Genomic DNA, 23,774 nt, shown 5'->3' with positions numbered 1-23,774 from the left:
AACAATTGTTCATTACTACATATCCGATTATCTTTATCAATTTCTGCATCATTGGCAAAAATTAATTACGTATATGTTGTTCAGATACCTACTGTCAGCCAATACAGGCAATCATCCTTTATACAGAAAATCATCTTTACATAGCTGTGGCACAATCAGGTCCTAAATAGTTAAAAACGGAGATAGTTTGTAAGTTAGACCTGATACTTGGACTATACAATATACATTGTGTATATATTAGGATAGATAGGACACATAGAAAGTATGTGGAGCGGCCTGTAAATTGGTAGAAAAGGCACTTGCGAGGTTTATGCTCTAACAGGCTGTGCCTCAGTACAGGATATCCACTCCGGTGGTCACCCACAAAATATTCGTCTTTGGATTCTCTAACTGTTTGGCATACAGGGGAGGAAATGAGTAAATGGCTGAAAAGAGGAGTCACTTTTTCCTTTTCTAAACATCTCATCATTTCCTCAATACATCCTACACCCTTTTGTTCCTTTGAAAACTAAAACTAATGGATGTGCTCTTTAACCTGTGAGGACACCAGACTATGACCAGACAATGATCATGTTTAAAATAGTTGGATTGTCTATTATATGGACAGCTACATTTTCAAGGGCTGTCTGTTCATTTAATCCCATTGACCGGTATTGAAGTTTCCTCCTTTATAGATCAAGGTCAAACACTCTAACCTAAAGGTCAAGATTTAGTTAAAAACAACTAACTCAGTATTCAATGTGTTGCAGTGAATGTAATGTCTTATAACAGGGATAGGCAAATAGAAGAGAAAGTAGACACAGGTCAGAACTGGAATGCAGAGGCTGCCCATCCCTGTCCTATTGTACATGAATGTTAGTTATTATCTTACATCCCAATTCTCTAAACATTATTAAACATGGATTAAGGATTTTCTGCTCTTGATGTATCACCAGAATTGGTTTTATAATATGACAATATGCTGCTGTACGTGTACAGCTGGAAGTTTAATATATTCCATTGTAATAAACACATTAATGCTTATTTGTACCATAAAATGGTTTGAAATCACATTGTAAAGGGAGAGTTAATAAAAACACAAATGTAGTTAACTAGAGAATAGAGAAAATTGTATGAATAACACATGTACATGTTTTTATTTATTTTTGTTAGTTTCTAAACATATCCAGATTGTACCTTTTCAATTTCTTGAGACAGCCATATTCACAGAGGTAAGGCTGGCCATACATGGATCAAAATTCATCCGGTTCTGCAGGGACCAGCAAAATTTTTTCAATAAACTTATTGAATTTTTAGAGTAAAAATTACAAGCTCATGGTCCACCCAAGCAGGGGCGGAGCTAAACAGTCACATGTAGGAACGAGTATAAATAGGCAATGTATAATGTTAAATCAGCATAGTTCTAACCAAAACCAGGGAGGACTAGCAGGACAGTCAAAGCAAACAACGCTATCATTGCCAGGTTGTCCTTTAAGGGGTAACAAACACCAAGTATTATCTAGAAAGAGAAAGGAAGAAAGAAGAGTAAGAAAAGTAGAGAGGGGAATGCAGGGAAGGAGAGAGAAGCAAGAGAGAGAGGAAAGAACAAGAGAAGAAGAGAGTATCATGGACTCAGGACCGGCGTGAGCTATAACTGGTTGGAGGTAAGGATGGGAAAAATAGCTTATCCAAGGTTCCCAAACTTTAGGAAACTTTGGGTGTGAGTCATTAAAGTGGAGTTCCACCCAAAAGTGAAAGCTCTGCTGATCTGACACCCCCTCCTCCGCTGCCACATTTGGTTCCTTTTAGGGGGGAACGGATACCTGGTTTTGACAAGTACCCACTCCCACTTTGCTGCGGCAAACTGGGCTGGAAGTTCGCCTCCCCCCCTTTCCCCCCCCCATAGCCCTCTGGGACATTTCACAGATCCCAGAGGACTGCGGCCCATTCACAAAGTGCAGCACGATTCATGCATGCACAGTGGGAAACCGGTTGTGAAGCCACAAGGCTTCACTGCCGATTTCTGTTAGTCAAGATGGCGGCACCAGCATCCGACAGCCGATCGAAGAATCGTCTCGGGGTGAGTACACTGCTGGATCCCTGGTCAAGTAAGTGCCCTAATATTAAAGGTCGGCAGCTACAGTATATGTAGCTGCTGACTTTTAATTTTTGGGAGGGGGCTCAGAACTCTTCTCTAAGCATACTGGACATCTGCTCAAGCCTTCTGGGTTTTTACACCCTGGAAGGCAACCAAAGGAGTCTTCCAGGCTTGAGCTATGGTATGTTTGGCAGAGATAAAAAGATAGGAAGCCAATTTCTGCTGGGGTGTGAAAATACCCGTAAAGGGCAATGTGGTATAGGGTCAGCCTGGCGTCCTTGTGTACCATTACATGAAACAACATCTGCAGCAGGCCAAAAACCCCAGAACAAAAGCTTATCAGTTGTGGGGACCAGCCAAATTTCTATCCACGTATAAGCAGGCTGGTTGTAGATATGTCGATCTTTCAATGACTTGTGTACAACCACCCTGTTGGGTTTTTCCCAAATGATCAGTGCCACCAGCTATAGTCTGCAGCACTGATCATTTTATTCTGACGGCAGGGAAGCACAGCGGGAGTGAATCCCCCATCCTTTGCAGATGTTTTGATGGGGGAATCAGATTTTTTTTTTTTGTTAAACCAGCGGGTTGAATGAAAAAAAAAATGATTAATCTATGGCCAGCCTTAGTGTTACAAACCAGAACATCTGCCATGATAGTCTGAATGAATGTATACCAAATGAGCAAACACTAAAAAATTCACATCTAGGGAAGTGGGATCATTACAAATCTACACTCTTTGCATGCTTCATCTATAAATATATTTTAGTAGTAGTGTTATAATATATTTTGTTTAGTGCTTGTGCTATATGTAGTAATGGCCTGCCCAGGTTCAATTTGCCAAGGGTTCAATGTATTTTGTTGGTACATTTTGGACATTTTTAGGGCTAATAGGCAAACTGCTGTCAAAAATGGCATAAGAAGCTGGACAGTGCCATGGGGGACATGTACCAATTAAACAAATAATACACTATACAGTGAAAATATGTACCTTAAAACTGCAGATGGTGGAATGACACATATTTGACTGTCAAAATATTTTTTCTTTTACAAGTTGCTTAGCTTACATCCAGTAGTGGAACCTTAATCTGATTAATTTCAGTTTGAAAGAAAAGGCTTTTTTTTAGGTAGCTTTAGCAGCAACACATATTTATCTTTAATCAACTAGTAATAGGCCCACTTTAACGGGCAGATAAAAATTGGCCAGTAGTTCACTGTGGTTGCCCTTGTTCTCGTTGGTGCAACACTGCTGCTGGTCAATTATATCAAACTCTCATTAAGAATTAAGAAACCCCAGATAATACAGCAGTGTAAAGTTGGCCAGCAGCAGGGCATCTTTAATGAGGGAGAATTGGGGGAAATTTGCTAGAGAAAGAGTGCAGGCAGGGAGTTTACTACAAGAATTAAGAGGCTGTGAATGATACAGTAGTGCAAAATTGGCCAGCAGAAGAATCATTTTAAATAGCAAGACTAGGACCAAACTTATTAGAGACAAAGAACACAATCTGGGGCTTTACTATAATTAAGATACTGAAGAAGATATAGCAATTGGCCAGTAGCAATACAGATTTGATCAGGAATAATAGGTCGAACTGTACAGGAAGTACAGGAATTAAGTGGTTTTAGTACAGGAATTAAGAGACCACAGATAATACTGTAATGTAAAAGTGGATAACAGCAGGAAAATTTTAATGAGCAAGGCTAGGCCCATATACAGGTGCATCTCAATAAATTAGAGTATCATCAAAAAGTTAATTTATTTCAGTAATTCAGTTCAAAAAGGGAAACTCATATATTATATAGATTCATTACAAACAGAGTGATATATTTCAAGCATTTTTTTCTGTTAATTTTGATGATTATGGCTTACAGCTAGTGAAAACCCAAAATTCAGTAACTCCGAAAATTTTAATGTTACATAAGACCAATAAAAAAAGGATTTTTTAATACAGAAATGTTGGCTTACTGAAAATTATGTCCATGGACAGTATAGTATGCACTAGATACTTGGTCGGGACTCCTTTTGTATGAATTATTGCATCAATGCAGCGTGGCATGTAGGTGATCAGCCTGTGGCACTGCTGAGTTGTTATGGAATCCCAGGTTGCTTTGGTAGTGGCCTTCAGCTCATCTGTGTTGTTGAGTGTGGTGTCTCTCATCTTCCTCTTGACAATACCTCAAACATTCTCTATGGGGTTATGGTCAGGCGAGTTTGCTGGCCAATCAAGCACAGTGATACCATGATCATTAAACCAGGTATTGGTACTTTTGGCAGTGTGCCAAGTCCTGCTGGAAAAATAAAATCAGCATCTCCATAAAGCTGGTCAGCAGAGGAAAGCATGAAGTGCTCTAGAATTTCCTGGTAGAGGGCTGCTTTGACTTTGGACTTGGTAAAACACAATGGACCAACACCAGCAGATGACATGGCTCACCAAATCATCACTGACTGTGGAAATTTCACATGGACCTCATGGAACGTGAATTCTGTGCCTCTCCACTCTCTATCCGGACTCTGGGACCTTGATTTCCAAATGAAATACAAAATTTACGTTCATCGGAAAAGAGGACTTTGGACCACTGAGCAGCAGTCCAATCCTTTTTCTCCTCTGCCCAGTTAAGACACTTCTGACATGGTCTCTGGTTCAGGAGTGGCTTGACACAAGGAATGTGACAGTTGTAGCCCATGTCCTGGATACGTCTGTGTGTGGTAGCTCTTGAAGCACTTACACCAACCGTAGTCCACTCCTTGTGAATCTCCCCAAAATTCTTGACTGGCCTTTGCTTCACAATCTTCTCAAGGCTGTGGTGATCCCTGTTGCTTGTGCACCTTTTTTCTACCACACTTTTTCCTTCCACTCAACTTTCCATTAATATGCTTGGATAGAGCACTCTGTGAACAGACAGCTTCTTTAGCAATGACCTTTTGTGACTTACCCTCCTTGTGGAGGGTGTCAATGACTGTCTTCTGGACAACTGTCAAGTCAGCAGTCCCCATGATTGTGTAACCTACTGAACCAGACTGAGAGACCATTTAAAGGCTCAGGAAACATTTACAGGTGTTTTGAGTTAATTAGCTGATCAGAGTGTGACACCATGGGATTTATTTACTAAAGCTGGTTCACTCAGAATGTGGTGTACCTGTGCATGGTAGCCAATCAGCTTCTAACCTCAGCTTGTTCAATTAAGCTTTAGCAATAAAACCTGTAAGCTGATTGGTTTCTATGCAGAAGTGCAAAAGATTCTGAGTGAACGAGCTTTAGTAAGTAAATCTCCATGAGTCTACAATATTGAACTTTTTCACAATATTCAAATTTTCCGATATACTGAATTTTTGGTTTTCACTAGCTGAAAGCCATAATCATCAAAATTAAAAGAAAGAAATGCTTGAAATATATCACTATGAGTGAAATGGATCTATATAATATATGAGTTTCACTTTTTAAATTGAATTGCTGAAATAAATTAACTTTTTGATGATATTCTAATTTATTGAGATGCACCTGTATAATAAAAGAAAAACAGCATAGGCTTAGTTTTGCTACAAGAGTTAAGATACTGTAAAGGATAATGTAATGTAACATTGCCAGCAGCAGGACAGTATTATTCAGGGTTATTAGACCAACCAGGTGTATACCTACCTTTAATTTTATGCATAAGAGGTTGTGGTGAATGTGAGTGGTATAATGTGAGGTGGTTTAGGTTCACACTAAGCTTGCACTCAGCAACAAGAACAGATGAGCAGTAACAAGTGAATGAATAAACTCTATAAAATTATCATAATCGGAACCATACTACAAGATGTATTTAGTGAAATGGCACTAGAACAGTACTGCCATGTAACAGAGGTCACAGCTGTGATATGTTACAGAAGCAGTGTTATAATACCAGATGTAGAGATGAGATGTGTTGCAAGATCTAGTAGCATTCTGAAATAATGGGACCAAGTTACCAGAGACATTCTCCCCATATTAAAAAAGTCAGCAAAGCATTGTAATTAGTGTCAGCATGTTACCAGTCATGGCAAAACATGTGTTGTGTTGCATTTTATAATCATGATGCACTATTACCACCACTCCACCATTATACACAACAATTGCTAATACAACTTCTTGAATCAAGCCTAGTATGCCATGTATTTTGTTTGCAATGCTACTTTAGAATGTGCTACTGAAGCTAAATAAAATTCTGTTGCTAGACCAATAATCTGATTTCTCTGCAAAAAAGAAAAGAAAGTAAATACATACCTCTTCTGCTGCCTACCCTGGGTGTCAGCCACCTGGATTCCTGCTGCACTCAGTGTTTTTTCATCTTACTACACAGCAAAGTAGTGATGTAGGGGACTGCAGGAGGAAACACTGAGTACAGAAGAGGACCAAGAGATCAACACTCCCATATGTTTATTTATTATTTATTGCAGGTATTTATATAGTGCCATCAATTTATGCAGCACTTTACATATATATTATACATTCAGGAAAGCAACATGCTGCTTAATCTTTAATAAAGCACAGCACAACACAATGCTACCGCTCCTATGTGAACAGCAGTGCGGTGCCATTGTAATATTCATGGCAGATGTTGAAGGGTGGTTATGATGCTTTGAAAATGCTGAATAAATGACGCATAAACACAGGGTATTGACTCACGTGTGAACTCATGTGTCACTTTAGAAGTAGCTATCAGACTGACCAGTTCACACACTCAGTGTACAGAGCCATCCCAAGGGGCTCTGTACCTTGTGATCACTATGATGACTAATCACAGTGTTCACAAATGTAGATAGTATGAGAAAAACGTGCTGTGCTATCTAAACTTCAGACCTATATATTAAAAAAACAAATGAGTTATGCCAAAAAAATGTGATAATTAAAGTGCTGACACAACTAAACATGTTTGGGTTTCATATAAAGACATCACAAATGTAATAAATATCAGGTGGTAATAAATCATGACAAAGGCCCAAAAAGTGAAAATTCTTGAATGTGCAATATTTCCACTTTTCAGTTGCGATCACAGGTAATCAAAAAAAAAGCCTCCACCAACCCCCCAAAGGGCAAATGCTCACCTCCACTAATTGACCCCCACTACAAAGGTCAAACTTGCATATTAGTCAAGCACCAGGACCCAGGAGGAACTGTGACCAAAATCCAGGAGTTGCCATCTGCCAGCCTGTGGCATATATAGCCCAGAATAATAACTTGTGGAACCACAAAGCCCAGCTGCTTTACTGCCTCAGTGTCACACATTCAGGAGAAGGGTATGTCTTTATACTCAAAGTAGAGAAAACAGACCATAGTGCTCTGCCCGGAGATTCAGCGATTGTAGATTGAACCACACGTTTGTGAGCTGAAGGAACCTGACCTTTCTTTTTTTTTTTCATTTTTCTTTTTTTTTTTCCCATGAAGAGTTTATTGATATAAGAAACAGTACAAAAAGAACAGGTTAAGGTCGAACAATATCTGCATACAGATCACTTAACAAAAAGATACAGTCTAACATGAATAAAAGATAACATGGTGTCATATAACCTTTTAATAGACACACGGTTCCATAAAAGTGTAGCTGGAGAAGACACTCCAGAACAGATAAAGATTGATATTCCGTCAGGGCCTTGCTAAAGCCAAAGAACATGCAAGGGCGTAACTCTGGGCCACTGGCGGGACTAAGTCCAGACAACAGGACAGTAGAGGAGAAGAAAGAAAAGATAGGAAAATAAATAGAGAGAAGGAAAAAAAAAAAGGACAGAGAATATGAGTTGTGGTTAAAGATAGAGGCTGTGGAAGCAAGCATTCTCCTGTCCCCTGCGAATGTGTGCCTATTGGTCTGACATGGAAGAGTGTATCTGGGGAGAAGACTCTGGGAGCCAAGGCGAGATTGGGGATATAAGGCCTGTTCACAATGCATGCCGTACTTTTTGTGGGAAGAGGTCTAGGTAGCCCGAAGTCGTCTTTAATTGGGTCGAACCGTACCAGGTGTCGGAAAAAATAGATAGGCTTTCTCTAGATATTGCTACAGTATGAGTTCCTCCATCTCTTCCATTCCTCCAATGATGGCGTTTTAGTAGATCGCCAGTGGCAAGGGATACATTGTCTTGCAGCCAGGATCATATACATGGCCTGAGAGTGATTGTTTGATTTCATGGGAATAGGCGTGTGGTGTAAAAGATATTGCGCTGGAGAGCACTCCAACGTCGAGCCCATGACTGTGGATATCGACTGGTGGACTTTTACCCAGAAGGGTTTCAACCTGGAGCACAACCACCACACATGAAGCAGGGTCTCTTCTTCCAGTCCACAATGCCAGCAGAGATTGGATACAGTGGGGAGAAATTTGTGAAGAAGAGAAGGGGTCCTATACCAACGCATGTATATCTTGTATCCACATTCCTGTGAAGCTACATTCATGGTACCTTTGTGTATGAGTGTACAGACCGGCTCCCAATCATTGGAAGTAAGAGAAGTACCTAGGTCTCATTCCCAAGCGATACCGGATTTGCTCTGATGTGCGGTTACGTTGCCAAAAAGGAAGGAATGGAGGGTAGAGATCGCGTCTCTGTGGATGTTTTTTTTGTTACAGAGCAACTCTAAAGGCGTGAGAGGCCTAGACCATGTAGTGCTCTTTCCTTGAGAAAGTAGAATATTTTGTATTTGCACATAGGTACAAAACGATAAGGCATAAGGGGCGAGGACCTGACCCTTCTTTTACTGTTTTTGGCTTTTTTCCTCCCGGACAGCATTATCTGTGAACAGCATTTTGTAACTTAGAGGAGCATTTTGTTTGCCATACATGTGAGTGCAATCTGACTTTTCAATAAAGTGGTTTTATTACAATGAGCACTATGGTCTATTTTCTCTACTTTTATTTTTATACACAAATGTAGATAGTACTACTGTTTACATAGGAGTGCTCACCCCTTCTCCTTACAACAGAGGAAGTAAGAACTAGTGAATGAATGTTCAATCATTAAATCCAGAGCACAAGCAGATTCAGGTGGGGTTTTTAATTGTGGAATTGTTTTTAACCTTTCATCCTCCCGTCTGCCCAGTACACCTCAGTTCTAACTTGTCCTTAGTGCTATGTATATCTTGTGACCTCACCTCTGTCTTCCTTATCCTGCAAATTTGAACAATAATGCCCTTATCTCCATCCTCCCACTGTATGTGAGCTTGTACATTAACCCCTTCACCTCCTCCTCACTTTGTGTAAGACCTATGATGCTACTGTTTCTAGTGAACCAATACCGAGTTCCAAGTTTAAACCACACTAATACCAGAAGGTTTCTTAATTTTCAAAACTTGTGACAACAAATGAGATCAAGTTGAAGTATCTACTTTCCAAAAATGGGGTATTTCAGGGGTGCACATACTGCCCTGCCATTTGCCATGCTATGTTTTAAAACTGAAAGTAAGGGAAATAGCTTTTATTTTTAAAATGTTAACTTGGCCTAATAATGAAAAGGTATATAGTGGGTGGTACTCATGGTTAAATATTTAACCCCCTCCACTGTTGGCAGAAAGAGGAAAGACATAAGAAATCTTCCCTCTGTTAGTGAGGGGGAATGGGGCACTTATGTAATAACAGATTAACTAACCACCATCTGGTTGTACCTATAACACTATCCATTACACTGTCTAAATGGGTCCAGATCAGAAATGATACAGAGCTGAAATATTATTTTATTGACAACAAAATATCACTTTCATAGATAGCAGTGATGGTCAGGATATGTGGGGTTTACAGCATTTCTTTTGTTTGGCTTTCCAATTCAGTAGCAATCAAAATAACAGTAGCCTATTATTTTAAGAAAGAAGGGTTCTCTGAGAGTTGGCAACTGTCAACTGGAGGTAAACATATACCTAATTCTTGTTTGCATGTCAATTGTAATGGTTCAAGATGTTGACATTTAGTCTGTGCCCTCACTTTTTTAACTTTAGATTCTTCAGTACATTAAAATCAAACAGATAATGAAAAATACTGCAAGCACATAGACTCAGATGCTGGTGTTATCTTCTTCAGTTGGAAGCATCTCCTTAGCGTACGGACAAGAGTTAGGCCTTGTTCACATGTTCGTACTTAAAGTGATATTAAAGACAATTAAAAAAAACAAAACAAACATAGTCATACTTACCTGCTTTGTGCAGTGGTTATGCACAGAACAGCCCCGATCCTCCTTTTCTCAGGTCCCCTGCCAATGCTCCTGGTCCCTCCTCCCTGCTTGGTGTCCCCAGAGCAAGTAGCTTCTGTGCATCCATTCACACACAGAGACACAGCTCAGCTCCGTCCTCTCTCCTCATTGGCTCATTGAGACAACAGCGGGAGCCAATAGCTCCCACTGCTGTCAATCACAGCCAGAGAGCTGAGGTAAGTATTGTGAGCAGCTGGGGGGCTTTTACAGGACGCGTGAAGATAAAAAACCTTAAGCCTTTACAACCACTTTAACCATTTGCTTCCCAACTCTATTCTGACACTTCTCTCCTACATGTAAAAATCATAATTTTTTTGCTAGAAAATTACTTATATATATGTTTTTAGGCAGAGGCCCTGGAAAATAAAATGGTGAGTGTTGCACTTTTTTCTGTCACAAGGTATTTGCACAGTGTTTTTTTTTCTTAATGCAAATTTTTGGGGAAAAATACACTTTAATGAATCTTGGTGTACACAAGCACAATATAATACCCATTGTTGGTAAAATATAAAAGATGATATTATACCAAGTAAATAGATAGCTAACATGTCAAGCTTTAAAACTGCGTACGCCTGTGAAATGGCGCCAAACTAGAGTACCTAAAAATCTCTATAGGCAAAGATGATATTATACCAAGTAAATAGATAGCTAACATGTCAAGCTTTAAAACTGCGTACGCCTGTGGAATGGCGCCAAACTAGAGTACCTAAAAATCTCTATAGGCAAAGCTTTAAATGCCTTTACAGGTTTATAGGTTTACCAGTTCAGAGTTACACAGGAGGTCCTGTTCTAGAATTATTGCTCTTGCTCTGACGTTCACCATGATAGCTCACGTGTAGTGCGATTGCTGTTTACGTTTGCATGTGGGACCGACGTGCATTCGCCTTTGTGTGTGTGTGTGTGGGGGGGGTGTTTGAGCTTTACTTTTTTTTTTTGTACTGTCTCCTTAAATTTCTTTGAGCACCTTTATTGCTGTCACAAGGAATGTAAACATCCTTTTTGACAACAATCAGCAGTAACAGGACCTCTTTACTGAGACATCTGGGGTCTGACCTCAGATGTCCTCTCTGCCCTTAACAGCAATGGAAAGGCACCAGAGAGTGGCAAGAGGAACATTTTTTTAAAGCAATCCAGTGGCTATTTAGCTGCTAGGATAGCTTTTGCATTAAATGGAATTGCTGGCTGAAAAGGAAAATACTGGGATGGGATGATGCCTGTAGCTGCAGGCTTCATCCTGGCATAGCCACTTCAACCAGAGGATATACAGGTATATCCTTTTGGAGGAAGTGGGTAAAGTGACTGTAAAGTAATTTTTTTTAAAATACCAAACACGATATACTTACCTTCTCTGTGCAATGGAATCCTGCTCTTTTCTGGTCCCACACCGGCACTCTTCCTCGTCTCGGTGTGCCACCAAAAGAAGCCACTTACTACAGCAGCACACCTGCGGGCTCGATCCCAAGCCACGCTGCCTTCATCCATAGACACAGTGTGGCTTGGCTCCACCCGCCGCCACAGGATTTGACTGACAGCAAGGCTGTAAAAGCAGGGAGAGCCACAGGCTGGATCGAGTGACGACTTAGGTAAGTATGGGAAGGGGTGAGGGGGCGATACTGTTACCTAAACATTTTAGGGGAATTCATTAGGGCACATATGTCAAACACAAGGCCTGTGGGCTGAATCCAAAGACATTTCATGTGGCCCTCGCACCTCTCCTGTAGCTTTGTCACAACCCCCCTCTGTCTCCATCTTGTCTCAGCAGTCAACAGCAGAGAGGAGGACAGGCCTCATCCACCAGATCCTGCACCTCTCTATGCAGCACCCCCTTGTATCTGCCTTCTTTGGTCTCAGCATTCAGCAGACTCTGGCAGCTGAATCCAGCCCTCCTTTGGTCCTTCTGCAGACCTGAAACTTTCTGCTTTCCAACTTTACCCCCTCCTTCTTCCCAGCAGCAGAAGGAGGTAAGAAGATGCGCTGTGATTTAAGGGAGCATGGGGGACTCTTGACTTCTGAGAGTGGGGGGATACTGTTGACATCTGATGTAAGAATGGTGGGGTGCTGTGGACACCTAGCCTTACAGATACAACTGGCCCTTTGAGGGCAACCAAAATGCTGACACGTCCCACAATGAAATTTAGTTTGAGACCCATGCATTAAATTAAAACATTCTTAGGCTTTAGAACCACTTTAAGCGCAAAGGGCAGTGTTTGTCTACACAAAATGCACAGGTGTATGCATGCAGGCAGGCAGTCTCATTCATGTCTATTGGGACACAGTGGCTGCATGGACACAGCGGCTGCATGGACACAGCGGCTGCATGGACACAGCCGCTGCTCCTAATTTTTCATCTGTGTGGGTGCAAGTGCATGCAGGAGCCTGTCCCTGAACGCAGACAATGTGAGTTCAGGGACACACACCTGCTTGGATGTCAGGTTTGGAGCAGCAGCTGTGTCCATGCAGCCATTGCATCCCAATAGACGTGAATGGGACTGCCTGCACACGGCCTTAGCCACGGCCTTAGAGGCCTTAGAGGCCTTAGCCAACTCTTGAGGGAGTCTATTCCACATTTTCACAGCTCTTACTGTGAAGAAACCTTTCTGTGTTTGGAGATTAAATTTCTTTTCTTCCAGACGTAAAGAGTGCCCCCTTGTCCTCTGTGATGACCTCAGGGTGAATAGGTCTACACCAAGTTCACTATATGAACCACTGATGTATTTATACATGTTGATCATATCCCCCCTTAATCACTTCTTCTTAAGAGAGAATCAATTCAGTTCTTGTAATCTTTCCTCATAGCTGAGCTCCTCTATGCCTCTTATCAGTTTCTCTGTACTTTCTCCAGTTCCCCAATGTTTTTTTTTTTTAATTGGTGCCCAAAACTGAACTGATTATGATTTGTACAGGGGTGAAATGATATCTCTCTCTCTGGATTCTACACCTTTTTTAATACAAGAGAGGATTTTGCTTGCTTTAGAAACCGCAGCTTGACATTGCATGCCATTATTAAGCTTGTGATCTATCAGAACCCCCATATCCTTCTCCACGATTGATTCCCCCAGTTGTACCCCCCTAGTATGTATGATGCATGCATATTCTTAGCCCCCAAGTGCATAACCTTACATTTATCAACATTAAACCTCATTTGCCACATAGTTGCCCAATTAAACAGTGCATTGAGGTCAGCTTGTAAATTGAAGACATCCTGTAAGGACGTTATTCCACTGCACAGCTTGGTGTCATCTGCAAAGACTGAAATGGGATTTTTAATCCCAGACCCTATATCGTTTATAAATATATTAAAAAGTAAGAGTCCCAGCACTGAACCTTGGGGTACACCACTGACCCTAGACCATTCAGAGTATGAATCATTAACCACTACTCTCTGAATACAATCTTTTAGCCAGTTTTCTATCCATTTACATACAGATTTTCCCAAGCTTGTAGATTTTACCTTACAAATTTGCCATGTGTGGGGAAATGTGGCAAACTCTTTTGCAAAATCCAAGTATACCACGTCCACCGCCACCCCTCTGTCCAAGGTTTTGCTCACCTCCGCATAAAAAGAAATCAGATTTGTTTGACAACTTCTGTCTTTCATGAATCCATGCTGTCTGTTGCTTAAAATATTTTTTTCCAGCAAGAACTCATCTTTGTGGTCTTTTATTAAACTCTCCAGTATCTTCCCAACTATAGAAGTTAAACTAACAGGTCTATAATTTTGATCCCTTTGTAAATATAGGCACCACATTGGCCTTACACCAATCCAGTGATACTATGCCAGTCAATAAAGAGTCCCTAAAAATTAGAAACAATGGCTTTGAAATGACAGAGCTCAATTCTTTAAGGACCCGTGGGTGTATGCCATCCGGTCCAGGTGCTTTATTCACCTTTATTCTGTCTAAATATTTTTGGATCATATCAATTGTGAGCCAATGTGGATCATCTGGAGCTGTGTCAATACCATGCCCATTATGGACAAGAGCTCCCCCATGCTCCTTTGTATACACAGAGCTGAAGAAGGTATTTAATAAATTTGCCGTCTCTTTGTCCCCAGTCACCCACTCTTGATTATTTTGTAAAGGGCCTACATGCTTGTACCTGACCTTTTTATTATTAATATATTTGAAGAATTTTTGAGGGTTGGTTCTGCTGTCTCTTGCAATCTGTTTTGTTTTGTGTTGTGAAATTATAGAAATCTTTAAGGGGCCACATTCTCCTTCCTGAGGCTCATATCTACTTAAAGTGTATGTTCATCTTTACAGAAAAAATGTAAAGGAAAATTAACACCGTACACCCTCCCAACCCCCCATCCCCACTGTACTTTACCTTCAGGGATACTAAGCTGTCAGTGCCCACGCAGCTTGTCCAGCGATCCGGGGATTTGAATTAAAGGGCTGGCTGCCCAGGATCATACCTACAGCAAGCCCTACTTGTTTTACTTTTACGTAATAATGTAATACTGTTAAGTGCTGTTAATTGCTATGGTATTACATGCCGTGACTTGAAAGGCAGAAGAGGAAAAGGTGTCATCACTGACATACGTTTAAAGCAGCATGTACTGTAAATTCCTACTTTCTTTCATTATTGTTAACTTCCATTTCAGTTACTAAAATAAATGCCACTCCAAGCATAAGTTTTCATTGCAAGACTGTTAAAGTTAAGCCAAAATGACAAGGAAAATAAATTAATCGATAAAAGTCTAATAAATTATTAGCCTTAGCTGTTGACTTATGCCTCTGGATAAATAGAATGAATTATGGCTATATAATTCCTAAATCCGACAATAGGCCTTGTGCCAAAAGCTAGTGTAAAAAATTGGAGCAGGGCAGCTGCGTCGCACACTAGATTTGATCACTCCTGTCTAGTGTGCCAAGAGATTTGAGACAGATGTTCTCAGACATGCCGCATGCCTAAAACATTTCCAGGGGACGGGCTGTAGAGAGGGAGAGAGAGAGAGAGAGAGAGAGAAAGAGTGACTTAATAACGGCAGAAACAGCTGGAGTATGCAGGAAGAAACAGGAGTTTATTCTCCCCTAGGTGTACCGCAGCCAACCTCTTTACATTACATCTGCCTGTCAGAGCTGGCTGTTTGAGCTGTCATGCAGCGTGCTGTACTTATTTTTTCTTACACTTTCACTCTGCCTGTGAATAAAGTGCAGCATTGTGATTACTAATCCCACTCTGGTGACTTGACTTTAATGTGGTCTTGGATTAGATCCCGGAGTTCTGTTTGCTAATCTTCCGATTGCTGTTTCGGAGACACCACTGGATATAGCGCAGAGCTCACTGACAAATTGCCGCTTTTCTGTCTGATAATTGTCACTTTAACACGTTTTTTTTTTTTTTTTTCTTGTCCATACCTTGGGAAGATACCAATGGATACCAAGCTGATCTGTCTATTTTTCCTTTTTTCTGTGCCTCTCCTGGCAGTGGGAAACCAGACAGGGCGCATCAAGGTGGTCTTCACACCCAGCATATGCAAAGTCACCTGCACCAAAGGCCGCTGTCATAACAACTGCGAGAAAGGAAACACTACTACACTTATTAGTGAAAATGGGCATGCCGCTGATACACTGACATCAAGTAACTTCAGAGTAGGTAAGTACAACAGCAGACACCACTAGCTATGTATTTATTACCCTAATTTGTAAATAATGTAATGTAAAAGTGCAGCATTGGGTTTTTTTCTAAGCTAAATACAAATACGCATAGAAAATCATAGCAGCTATTTTTAATGAGTAATTTCAATGAAGTATATATGTATATTAGTTATCCCTGTATAGTGTGCTTAAATAGTAATGATTTCAGAATGTGCAAACTAGCAATCAGCCATTTATTTGGCTGCTTTGGATTAGTACATTTTGCTAGTTATCATTGTTCTTTGCAAATTTACTGAAAAGCACATATACAAGAGTTTGAATGTGCTGGGTAAATCTTATTTCCTAGCTAAGTTCAGATTTCAAACACATTCAGAATAACTAGATCAAGTCAACCTACTTCCGTTGCTGTAAAGCAATCAAAACTATTGTTCGCTAGTTGTTAAAATTGCTTGTAAATTTGGCTGTGTGTGGTTGACATTGGACAGCACTTGGCTCAGCGAATTGTGAAGCGGTTGGAAAGAGATGAGAAGAGAGGAGAACTAAGCGGGCAGATGCTACCATTGCTGCTTATCTGGGATGGGGGAGATGGGCAGTAGAAGTCGGGACAGGTTTTTTTTTTTTAAACCACCGGAGAGTAGCCGGCTGCCTTTCCCTATAGATCAGGGTTTCTCAACTAGGGTTCCATAGAGGTTGCTAGGGGTTCCTTTAGCAATGTGCAGTTTCAGCCTCTCAGATAAGATCCCACTGACATCATTATTCTTTCTAGCTATCTCTAGGGGGAAACCTTCCCAATGACCGCAAGTGTAAGGAGAATTCTTCCCACTATCACTAATGTATCAAAAGTTGTAGATATAGTAAATTTTAGTAGGGGTTCCAAGAGAATGGAAAGTTATTTCAAGGGTTCCTCTGTGTTGAAAAGTTTTCAATCCAGGTGAAAACAGTGTTTTTTTTTAATTTTCCTTTCGCTTACATCCTAACAAAGTGTAAATGTACAGTGACCCATAGCAACCATTCTGTTGATAGCTTGCTGTATATATAATGAAGACAAAAATCCGACTGTCATAAATGAGGCTAACTACACATAGCTGATTTTTATTAGTAATATGATTGATCGGATTTTCTTTAGTGATAAGCAGGCAGCACAGCGTTACATGCAGTAGCAGTCACTGTGCCACAGAGAATTTTAACCTTATTTTAAAATCTGTGAGATTCATTAATGATCATTCCACATGTGCCCTACAAGAGCCATGGCTTTAATGTGCACACATCAGAAAAAAAACATGCACAGATCAGAGAAAAGTTGCAATGGTTTAGGCGATTGCAACTGTAACAAATATATCTTTCATGAATCTGAGATCTGCCTGTGTATTGCCAGAATGTGAACTCACATTATGTTAGTAAATAAACTTTCCTAACTTGAGGTTATGTTAAAGTAAGCATGGAGGAAATCGGTTTATTTTCACTGGCACCCTTTCTAAATGTCCTATTACATTTGCTTCATTCATTTAGCCTAATGAAGCTTTTGCCTTTCGAGCAAAATAAGTATAGTGTGCCATTCATGCAAAAGTAGCACGCACTTGAAACATTCAAATACTTAAACATTAACATTACTTTTCTAGTCGTTTCTCACTAGACTTGCTAAACACTTTTCTGGCACTGACAGGCCAGGTCTCATGTTCCATGTAGCAGAAGTTTTCTATAAAACCAGACCCTTCTAAGCTACTGTGTTTCATAAAAAAGGAGAAAAAAATCACACTGATTGCATATTATATATTTATGCATACTAAAGATATAAAATAGCAGAAAAGCTGCATTTGTTACTTTCTTCGTTTGACATTCAAGCTACTGTGATAGTTAAATCATGATTGGATCCAAACCTTTCCAGCCACCTGCTTTTTATATTTTATAAAGCCAACAAGATCACTTTGGCCCAAAGCACTCACAGTTCAGTTTTTCTTGGTCTAAATAGAATATACTAAGACTTAAGCGCTGAGACTGTTGTAGCTGAGGAACTGCTGCTCAGTGCAAACAGGGTGACTGGCGGAAGTTCAAGTGGAACCACCCCTGCAGGTCATTACAGAGGAGGCAGTGCAGGGACTTTACACTTCATAGAGTAGAGCAGGAAAACCTCTTTGAGGGTGTACATACACCAGTGTTAGTGCTTTCAGTCATGTTCAGGAAATACGGTCATTCACATACAACGCATGTGTTTGAGTTTGATGCATTTGACCTTCATTAATAAAGTGGAACGTTTACAGAATTGCTGTAGTATGAGCACCTTGAATTATATTATTGTACATTGTACAGCGCTGAGCAAACTTTTTGGCACTATATAAACACTGTATAATAATAATAATAATATTACATTATAAGATGTATATTATAGTTATAAGATTATAAATGATAAGATTATAAATACATGTTTACATTGCATTTTGATTGGCAGCAACAGAGGAAAAAGAAGCAAATGTAACAAGATTCGAACAGAACAGGATGGGGTTGATTTACTAAAACTGGAGAGTGCAAAATGTGGTGCAACTGTGCATGGTAGCCAATCAGCTACTTACTTCAGGTTGTTTAATTTAGCTTTGATAATAAAACCTGGAAGCTGATTGGTTTCTCAGCAGAGCTGCTCCAGTTTTAGTAAATCAACCACGATGTGTCACAAAAACTGCAATGTCATCCACAGCAAATACATCACCATAACTCCAAGATCTATTACAAATGTCTTCCACTGCACTCAAGATTTTTCAGAAACCTTTCCAAATGGGTTACAAATGCAGATCCCACATGCAAAGACCTAAAGCTAGTTTCTGATTGGTTGTCATAACTCACCATTGCTCTCAGACCTTTGGTCTGAAATATTTATGTACTCGTTCTGTATAATCTATTATAGTAATGGCCTTGTTTTTGTATAATTAACTTGTGTAAAGCAGGCTTTAATCACAAATTTGCAGATTACCATTCTGAGTTTGTTTGGCTTGCTTTGCATTTAATTTGGAACAGCTAGGCACAGGTGTCAAACTGGCAGCCCTCCAGCTGTTGCCAAACTACAAGTCCCATGAGGCATTGCAAGATTGACAGCTACAAGCATGACTCCCAAAGGCAGAGGCATGATGGGACTTGTAGTTTCACAACAGCTACAGGGCTGCCAGTTTGACACCCCTGAGCTAGCCCTACTAAGACCTGTTCATGCTTTTTTTTTTTTTTTTACAAATATGACTATGCAATTCACCTTATGTTTAATGTAATAAAGATGTGGCTCACTGTATGTTGTAGGCCACATGGTGCCTAACTTTTGGCTCAAGGACTGCAAACAGCCCTATAGTGTGGTCTGCGGACCCCAAAAGCCAGCAGTTAGTCTCAAGAATATGTGAATTAGACTGGCTTCTGGAGATCATTTGATTTATTTAACACTCCTGTCTATTCACTTTTTTCCTGCCATGTTTTTTGAGGGGTGGGAAGGAGTGTAGGGGTTGCAAATGTAGGAGCATTTGGTTTGGAAATGGACTGTACTAACAGTGATCTCTTGAAATGTCATATAACATGTCTCTATCATCTGATCATCTCCTGAAGCAAGTCCTCAGTAATCAATCATTCCTAAAGCATGTCTACAGTCTGTGACCATTTACTCTAGTATGTGCTCAGTCTACAAGTGTGTGCTTTAGTATGTGCTCAGTCTCCGACCATTTACTATAGCATGTGCTCAGTCTACAAGTGTGTGCTTTACTATGTGCTCAGTCTTCGACCATTTACTCCAGTATGTGCTCAGTCTACAAGTGTGTGCTTTAGTATGTGCTCAGTCTCCGACCATTTACTCTAGGATGGGCTCAGTCTACAAGTGTGTGCTTTAGTATGTGCTCAGTCTCTGACCATTTACTATAGTATGTGCTCAGTCTTCGACCATTTACTATAGTATGTGCTCAGTCTACAAGTGTGTGCTTTAGTATGTGCTCAGTCTCCGACCATTTACTATAGTATGTGCTCAGTCTACAAGTGTATGCTTTACTATGTGCTCAGTCTCCGACCATTTACTATAGTATGTGCTCAGTCTACAAGTGTGTGCTTTAGTATGTGCTCAGTCTCCGACCATTTACTATAGTATGTGCTTAGTCTACAAGTGTGTGCTTTAGTATGTGCTCAGTCTCCGACCATTTACTATAGTATGTGCTCAGTCTACAAGTGTATGCTTTAGTATGTGCTCAGTCTCTGACCATTTACTATAGTATGTGCTCAGTCTACAAGTGTGTGCTTTAGTATGTGCTCAGTCTCCGACCATTTACTATAGTATGTGCTTAGTCTACAACTAGCATTTTCACTAGCATTATATACAAAATGAATATTATGTGCAACGCTTTGCATATTGAAGCTATACACCTTTTTGCTAAGCTATACATCTACATAGCTTGTTAAAGTCTTAAATTCACTCTTTTGCCTAAAATTGATTACGTACTGGGAAACCTTGTCTACATAGTCAATTTTAGGCATAGCCATTAAAGCAATATATTTGGTGAGTTGGCCATCACTGATCTGGGCTAGTATTTCTCAACCTTTTCTCAGTCAAAGCACCCTTTAAAATTATGGACAGTCCCAAGGCACCATTTAATATTACGGACAGTCTTGAGGTACCCCATTCTAAATTGGGGTGCTTCAAGACTGTCCGTAATTTTAAAAGGGCACCCCATTCTGCAATGCAAAAACCTATTCTAATAGTTTTATATAATGCAGCAACATCCACACAAGTAGGACACCCAACATTAGAGGTGATTTATTCTTCCAAAGCAAATACACTTTTTGCACAATGGTACTGAGTAGTATTCCAGTGTTTCTCTTCTCCATCAGTTTTTATCCATCACTGAGCTAATTTGACCCCAGCACTGATGGAGGGGGGCAGTGAAGGGTCAAACTTTGATGCTGTGCAGACAGCTAACATCCTCCTTGTCAACTGATGATGTCATTGGTTGTCAGGACGCCAGTGGCTAGAAGGTCATAATGGTGCACGATGGAAACCTGTGGCTTTGTGTAACTAAAAGGCAGGCTTGTTCCACCACTGGCTTGTATACAGGTTTTGGGCAATTTTTAGACATTTTGCCAAGGCACTCCTGAAGAAACCCCAAGGCACCCCAGAGTGCATGTGCACCCCGGTTGAGAAAGGCTGCTCTAGGCCATCAGTTGGTTATCCTACAATGCAGCACAAAACAAGCACATAGTGACAGTTCGGTCTCCAGTTGTCCCAAAGCTGTTATTTTAACTTAAAATGGTTGTAAACCCTTACATACACCCAGTGAAGTGAGTATCGTCACATGATACACAGAGATGAAACAAATCATCCTACGTAAGTTTTACATGTATATTTGCAGTTTTCTCTTCTCTACATCTGTTCAAAGTTCAGAATGTATAACGCTTGTCTGAGAATTCAGAATAAAGTGGACAGAGTGCCAAAATTACACTCTGCAGAGCTCCCTGAGGAGAGTTGTGAAAGCTGATTGGAGGGAAGGAACACACACTCTTCACACAGCTCACAGGAATAGAGCTGAGGCTGTCAATCAGCTAGAGGTCCCTCCCCTGTCACCGTCTCTCCTTTGGTGTAAGGAAAACTTGTCAGAAGTGATTCATGCTGATAGAGGAATAAAGCAGCAGTTAGAAATGACACTTAGGGGTTTATTTACTAAAGCTGGAGAGTCCAAAATCAGACTCCCTTCTGCATAGAAACCAATCAGCTTCTAACCTCAGCTTGTTCAATGAAGCTTTGGCAATGAAACCTGGAAGCTGATTGGTTTCTATACAGAAGTGAGTCTGATTTTGGACTCTCCAGCTTTAGTAAATAAACCCCTTAGTGTTCTTAATTGAGACAAGTACACACTATAGACGGATATGTTTTGTCCATAATTCATGTCTGAGGTTTACATCCACTTTAAAATGTATCTAAATCCAAAACCAAAAGTGTAATATATTGTCAATTACTGATCCTTGGTGTGGTGGCCCCAAACTTCTTTTGCTCTATTTTCATTTGGTAATCCTAAAAACAAACTTCCTGTCCCTGGGTCACGCCTCCACTGTATGTACGGAGGGAGTCATGGTTGTCACCCTAGGCCGCTCTTCTGATATAGACTACAAACAAGTCTGTGTCTTGTGTAGCATGCTCCTAGGTGGGTTGCTAGGATGTAGTCTAGTTTAGTATAGCATGGTCTTCTGCTTATCAGGAGACTGATAGGTAAAACATAGCAGCTTCTCTGCATAACAGGAAGCTAAAATTGTTTAGTGAGAATATCCTTTGTGGCTCTCAATGCTGCTGCTGTGATTGGCTCCTCTGTATCTGGGCGACCTTCAAAGGTTCTGGGAGAACAGGAGTGACCCATGCACATTAGCAACATGAATATGAATGCAGTTCCAGCTAAATATAGGGAGTGGTGCCCCTGAGAATGCTGGATACTTATATTTATATTCAGTGAGCACATATGATCTGGGTTCTTCCTCTTCTTCTTCCAGTCAGGGGACCCTGCACCCTTGGCTCATGCTGCCAGGAGGCCTCGGGTTGGCAACCCAAAGGCCACAATGCTGAAACCCAGGGTGCTTCTGAGAGCTGACTGAGGGGGATGTCTACAGGTCCTGCCTGGTATCATGGAAGAAGTTGACCTGCAGTAAGGGCCTTGTGAGCACTGTTCTACATGGGTGCTGGGACTTGTGCTGTTTAACCCCCCTCGGGATCTATATACTGTAGTCAGCTGCTGGATGTAAGCCGGAGGGGTCACCAGCTGGTATCCAGAAGAGCAATTGTCCACTAAGTCTGCATATCTACAGAGGGACTTTGCTCCACTGTTGTACTGTCTGCTACACAGTTACACTTTGAGAAAGCCGTCCTCAATTGTGCATAGTTTGATTCAGAGTATCCTACTATATCACTTCCCTATCCCAGTTCCAAAAAAACAAATAAAACAACCAAAAAACTACAACCCCAAGACTGATCATTGGAGTAACAAACAGAAGTTGTGTGCACCTGGCTAAGGAAATGTGGTGTGCTTGGCTGCGGGAAGAAATCTAAGGGAAAGCCTGGGCAAGACACAAGTAGCTCCTGTGGGGGTAGCTCTTCACTTGCCATCTTCGTTGCATGGGTGTCAGTGCAATTGGTAGTCTACAGAAGATAGGTAGTGCAGCTCACCGGAAGTGACAATGAAGAGGCATTTCTGGCAAGATCAACATATATTTCCTGAAAATAGTCTTAGCTTGGAAAAAAAAACAATGCAGCCACCACACCTAAGGGCAGTATATTGAATTTAATCTTTGGTTTAGTTATCCTTTAACAATCAAAGTACAGTAGCAATTTGTCTTGAGCACTAGGAATTAGTCATCATTCATCACACACTGAAGATTGCTTCCCAAAACAGTACATTAACCTTTACCAATTTAGTTTTAGGTTTGACAGAGCTAATTTTGTAAGGATCTCACAAGACTTGTGAATGATCTTTAGTATGAAAGTTTATTCCATAAACAGTTTTCTTGACTGGAATAATTGTAAATAATTTCACATACAGGTATTGTTATTGTTTCACTGTAGAGTAAGTTCACCCAATATTTGTGTTGATTCAGAACTGCTTAGGCCATTATAAATGTAGGCCACATGACAGACTCCTGCTTCTGGATTACTACAAATTAGGACTCAGCTTCGCTGTATGTATTGCAGGCGTGTATAGCACACCTGACATTTAAGCCAGTCAAGCCTGCAGTCTCATGCTTGTGATATTGCGTTTGTAACACGTGTTCCAAGCTCCCACTTTGTCTGCAAGTTTGGATTCCCTTGTTGACGACCCTGGATTGGATATTGGCTGCTCTCTGAACTCTGCTTGCCTTTTGACTACGGATTTGACCCTGACTATTCTGAACCTTGCCTGCCTTGTATCTGACCTGTCATTGA

General features: G+C 40.6%; 1 protein-coding gene across 6 annotated transcripts in view; it reads left to right on the top strand.

Moving 5' to 3' along the window:
• Positions 1-23,774, top strand: part of LTBP1 (latent transforming growth factor beta binding protein 1) — a 496,680-nt gene that overhangs the window by 224,204 nt on the left and 248,702 nt on the right. For 3 of the 6 annotated variants that reach the window (XM_089690181.1, XM_089690179.1, XM_089690180.1), the window contains exon 5: positions 15,693-15,860. The exons of 1 other annotated variant lie outside the window; for it this stretch is intronic. In XM_089690181.1, the coding sequence (XP_089546307.1) occupies positions 15,693-15,860 (168 nt within the window). Of the gene's footprint in view, positions 1-15,271; positions 15,861-23,774 lie in introns of those variants that run through there. 2 more of the 6 variants (XM_089690184.1, XM_089690183.1) reach the window with 2 other exon arrangements.

Source organism: Staurois parvus, unplaced genomic scaffold (genome assembly GCF_062004578.1).
Source record: "Staurois parvus isolate SC_StPar_1 unplaced genomic scaffold, SC_StPar_1.0 ptg000520l, whole genome shotgun sequence".
NCBI classification, from domain to species: domain Eukaryota; kingdom Metazoa; phylum Chordata; class Amphibia; order Anura; family Ranidae; genus Staurois; species Staurois parvus.
The sequence above is the reverse complement of the archived record's forward strand: the minus strand, read 5'-3'. Positions and strand labels throughout refer to the sequence as shown.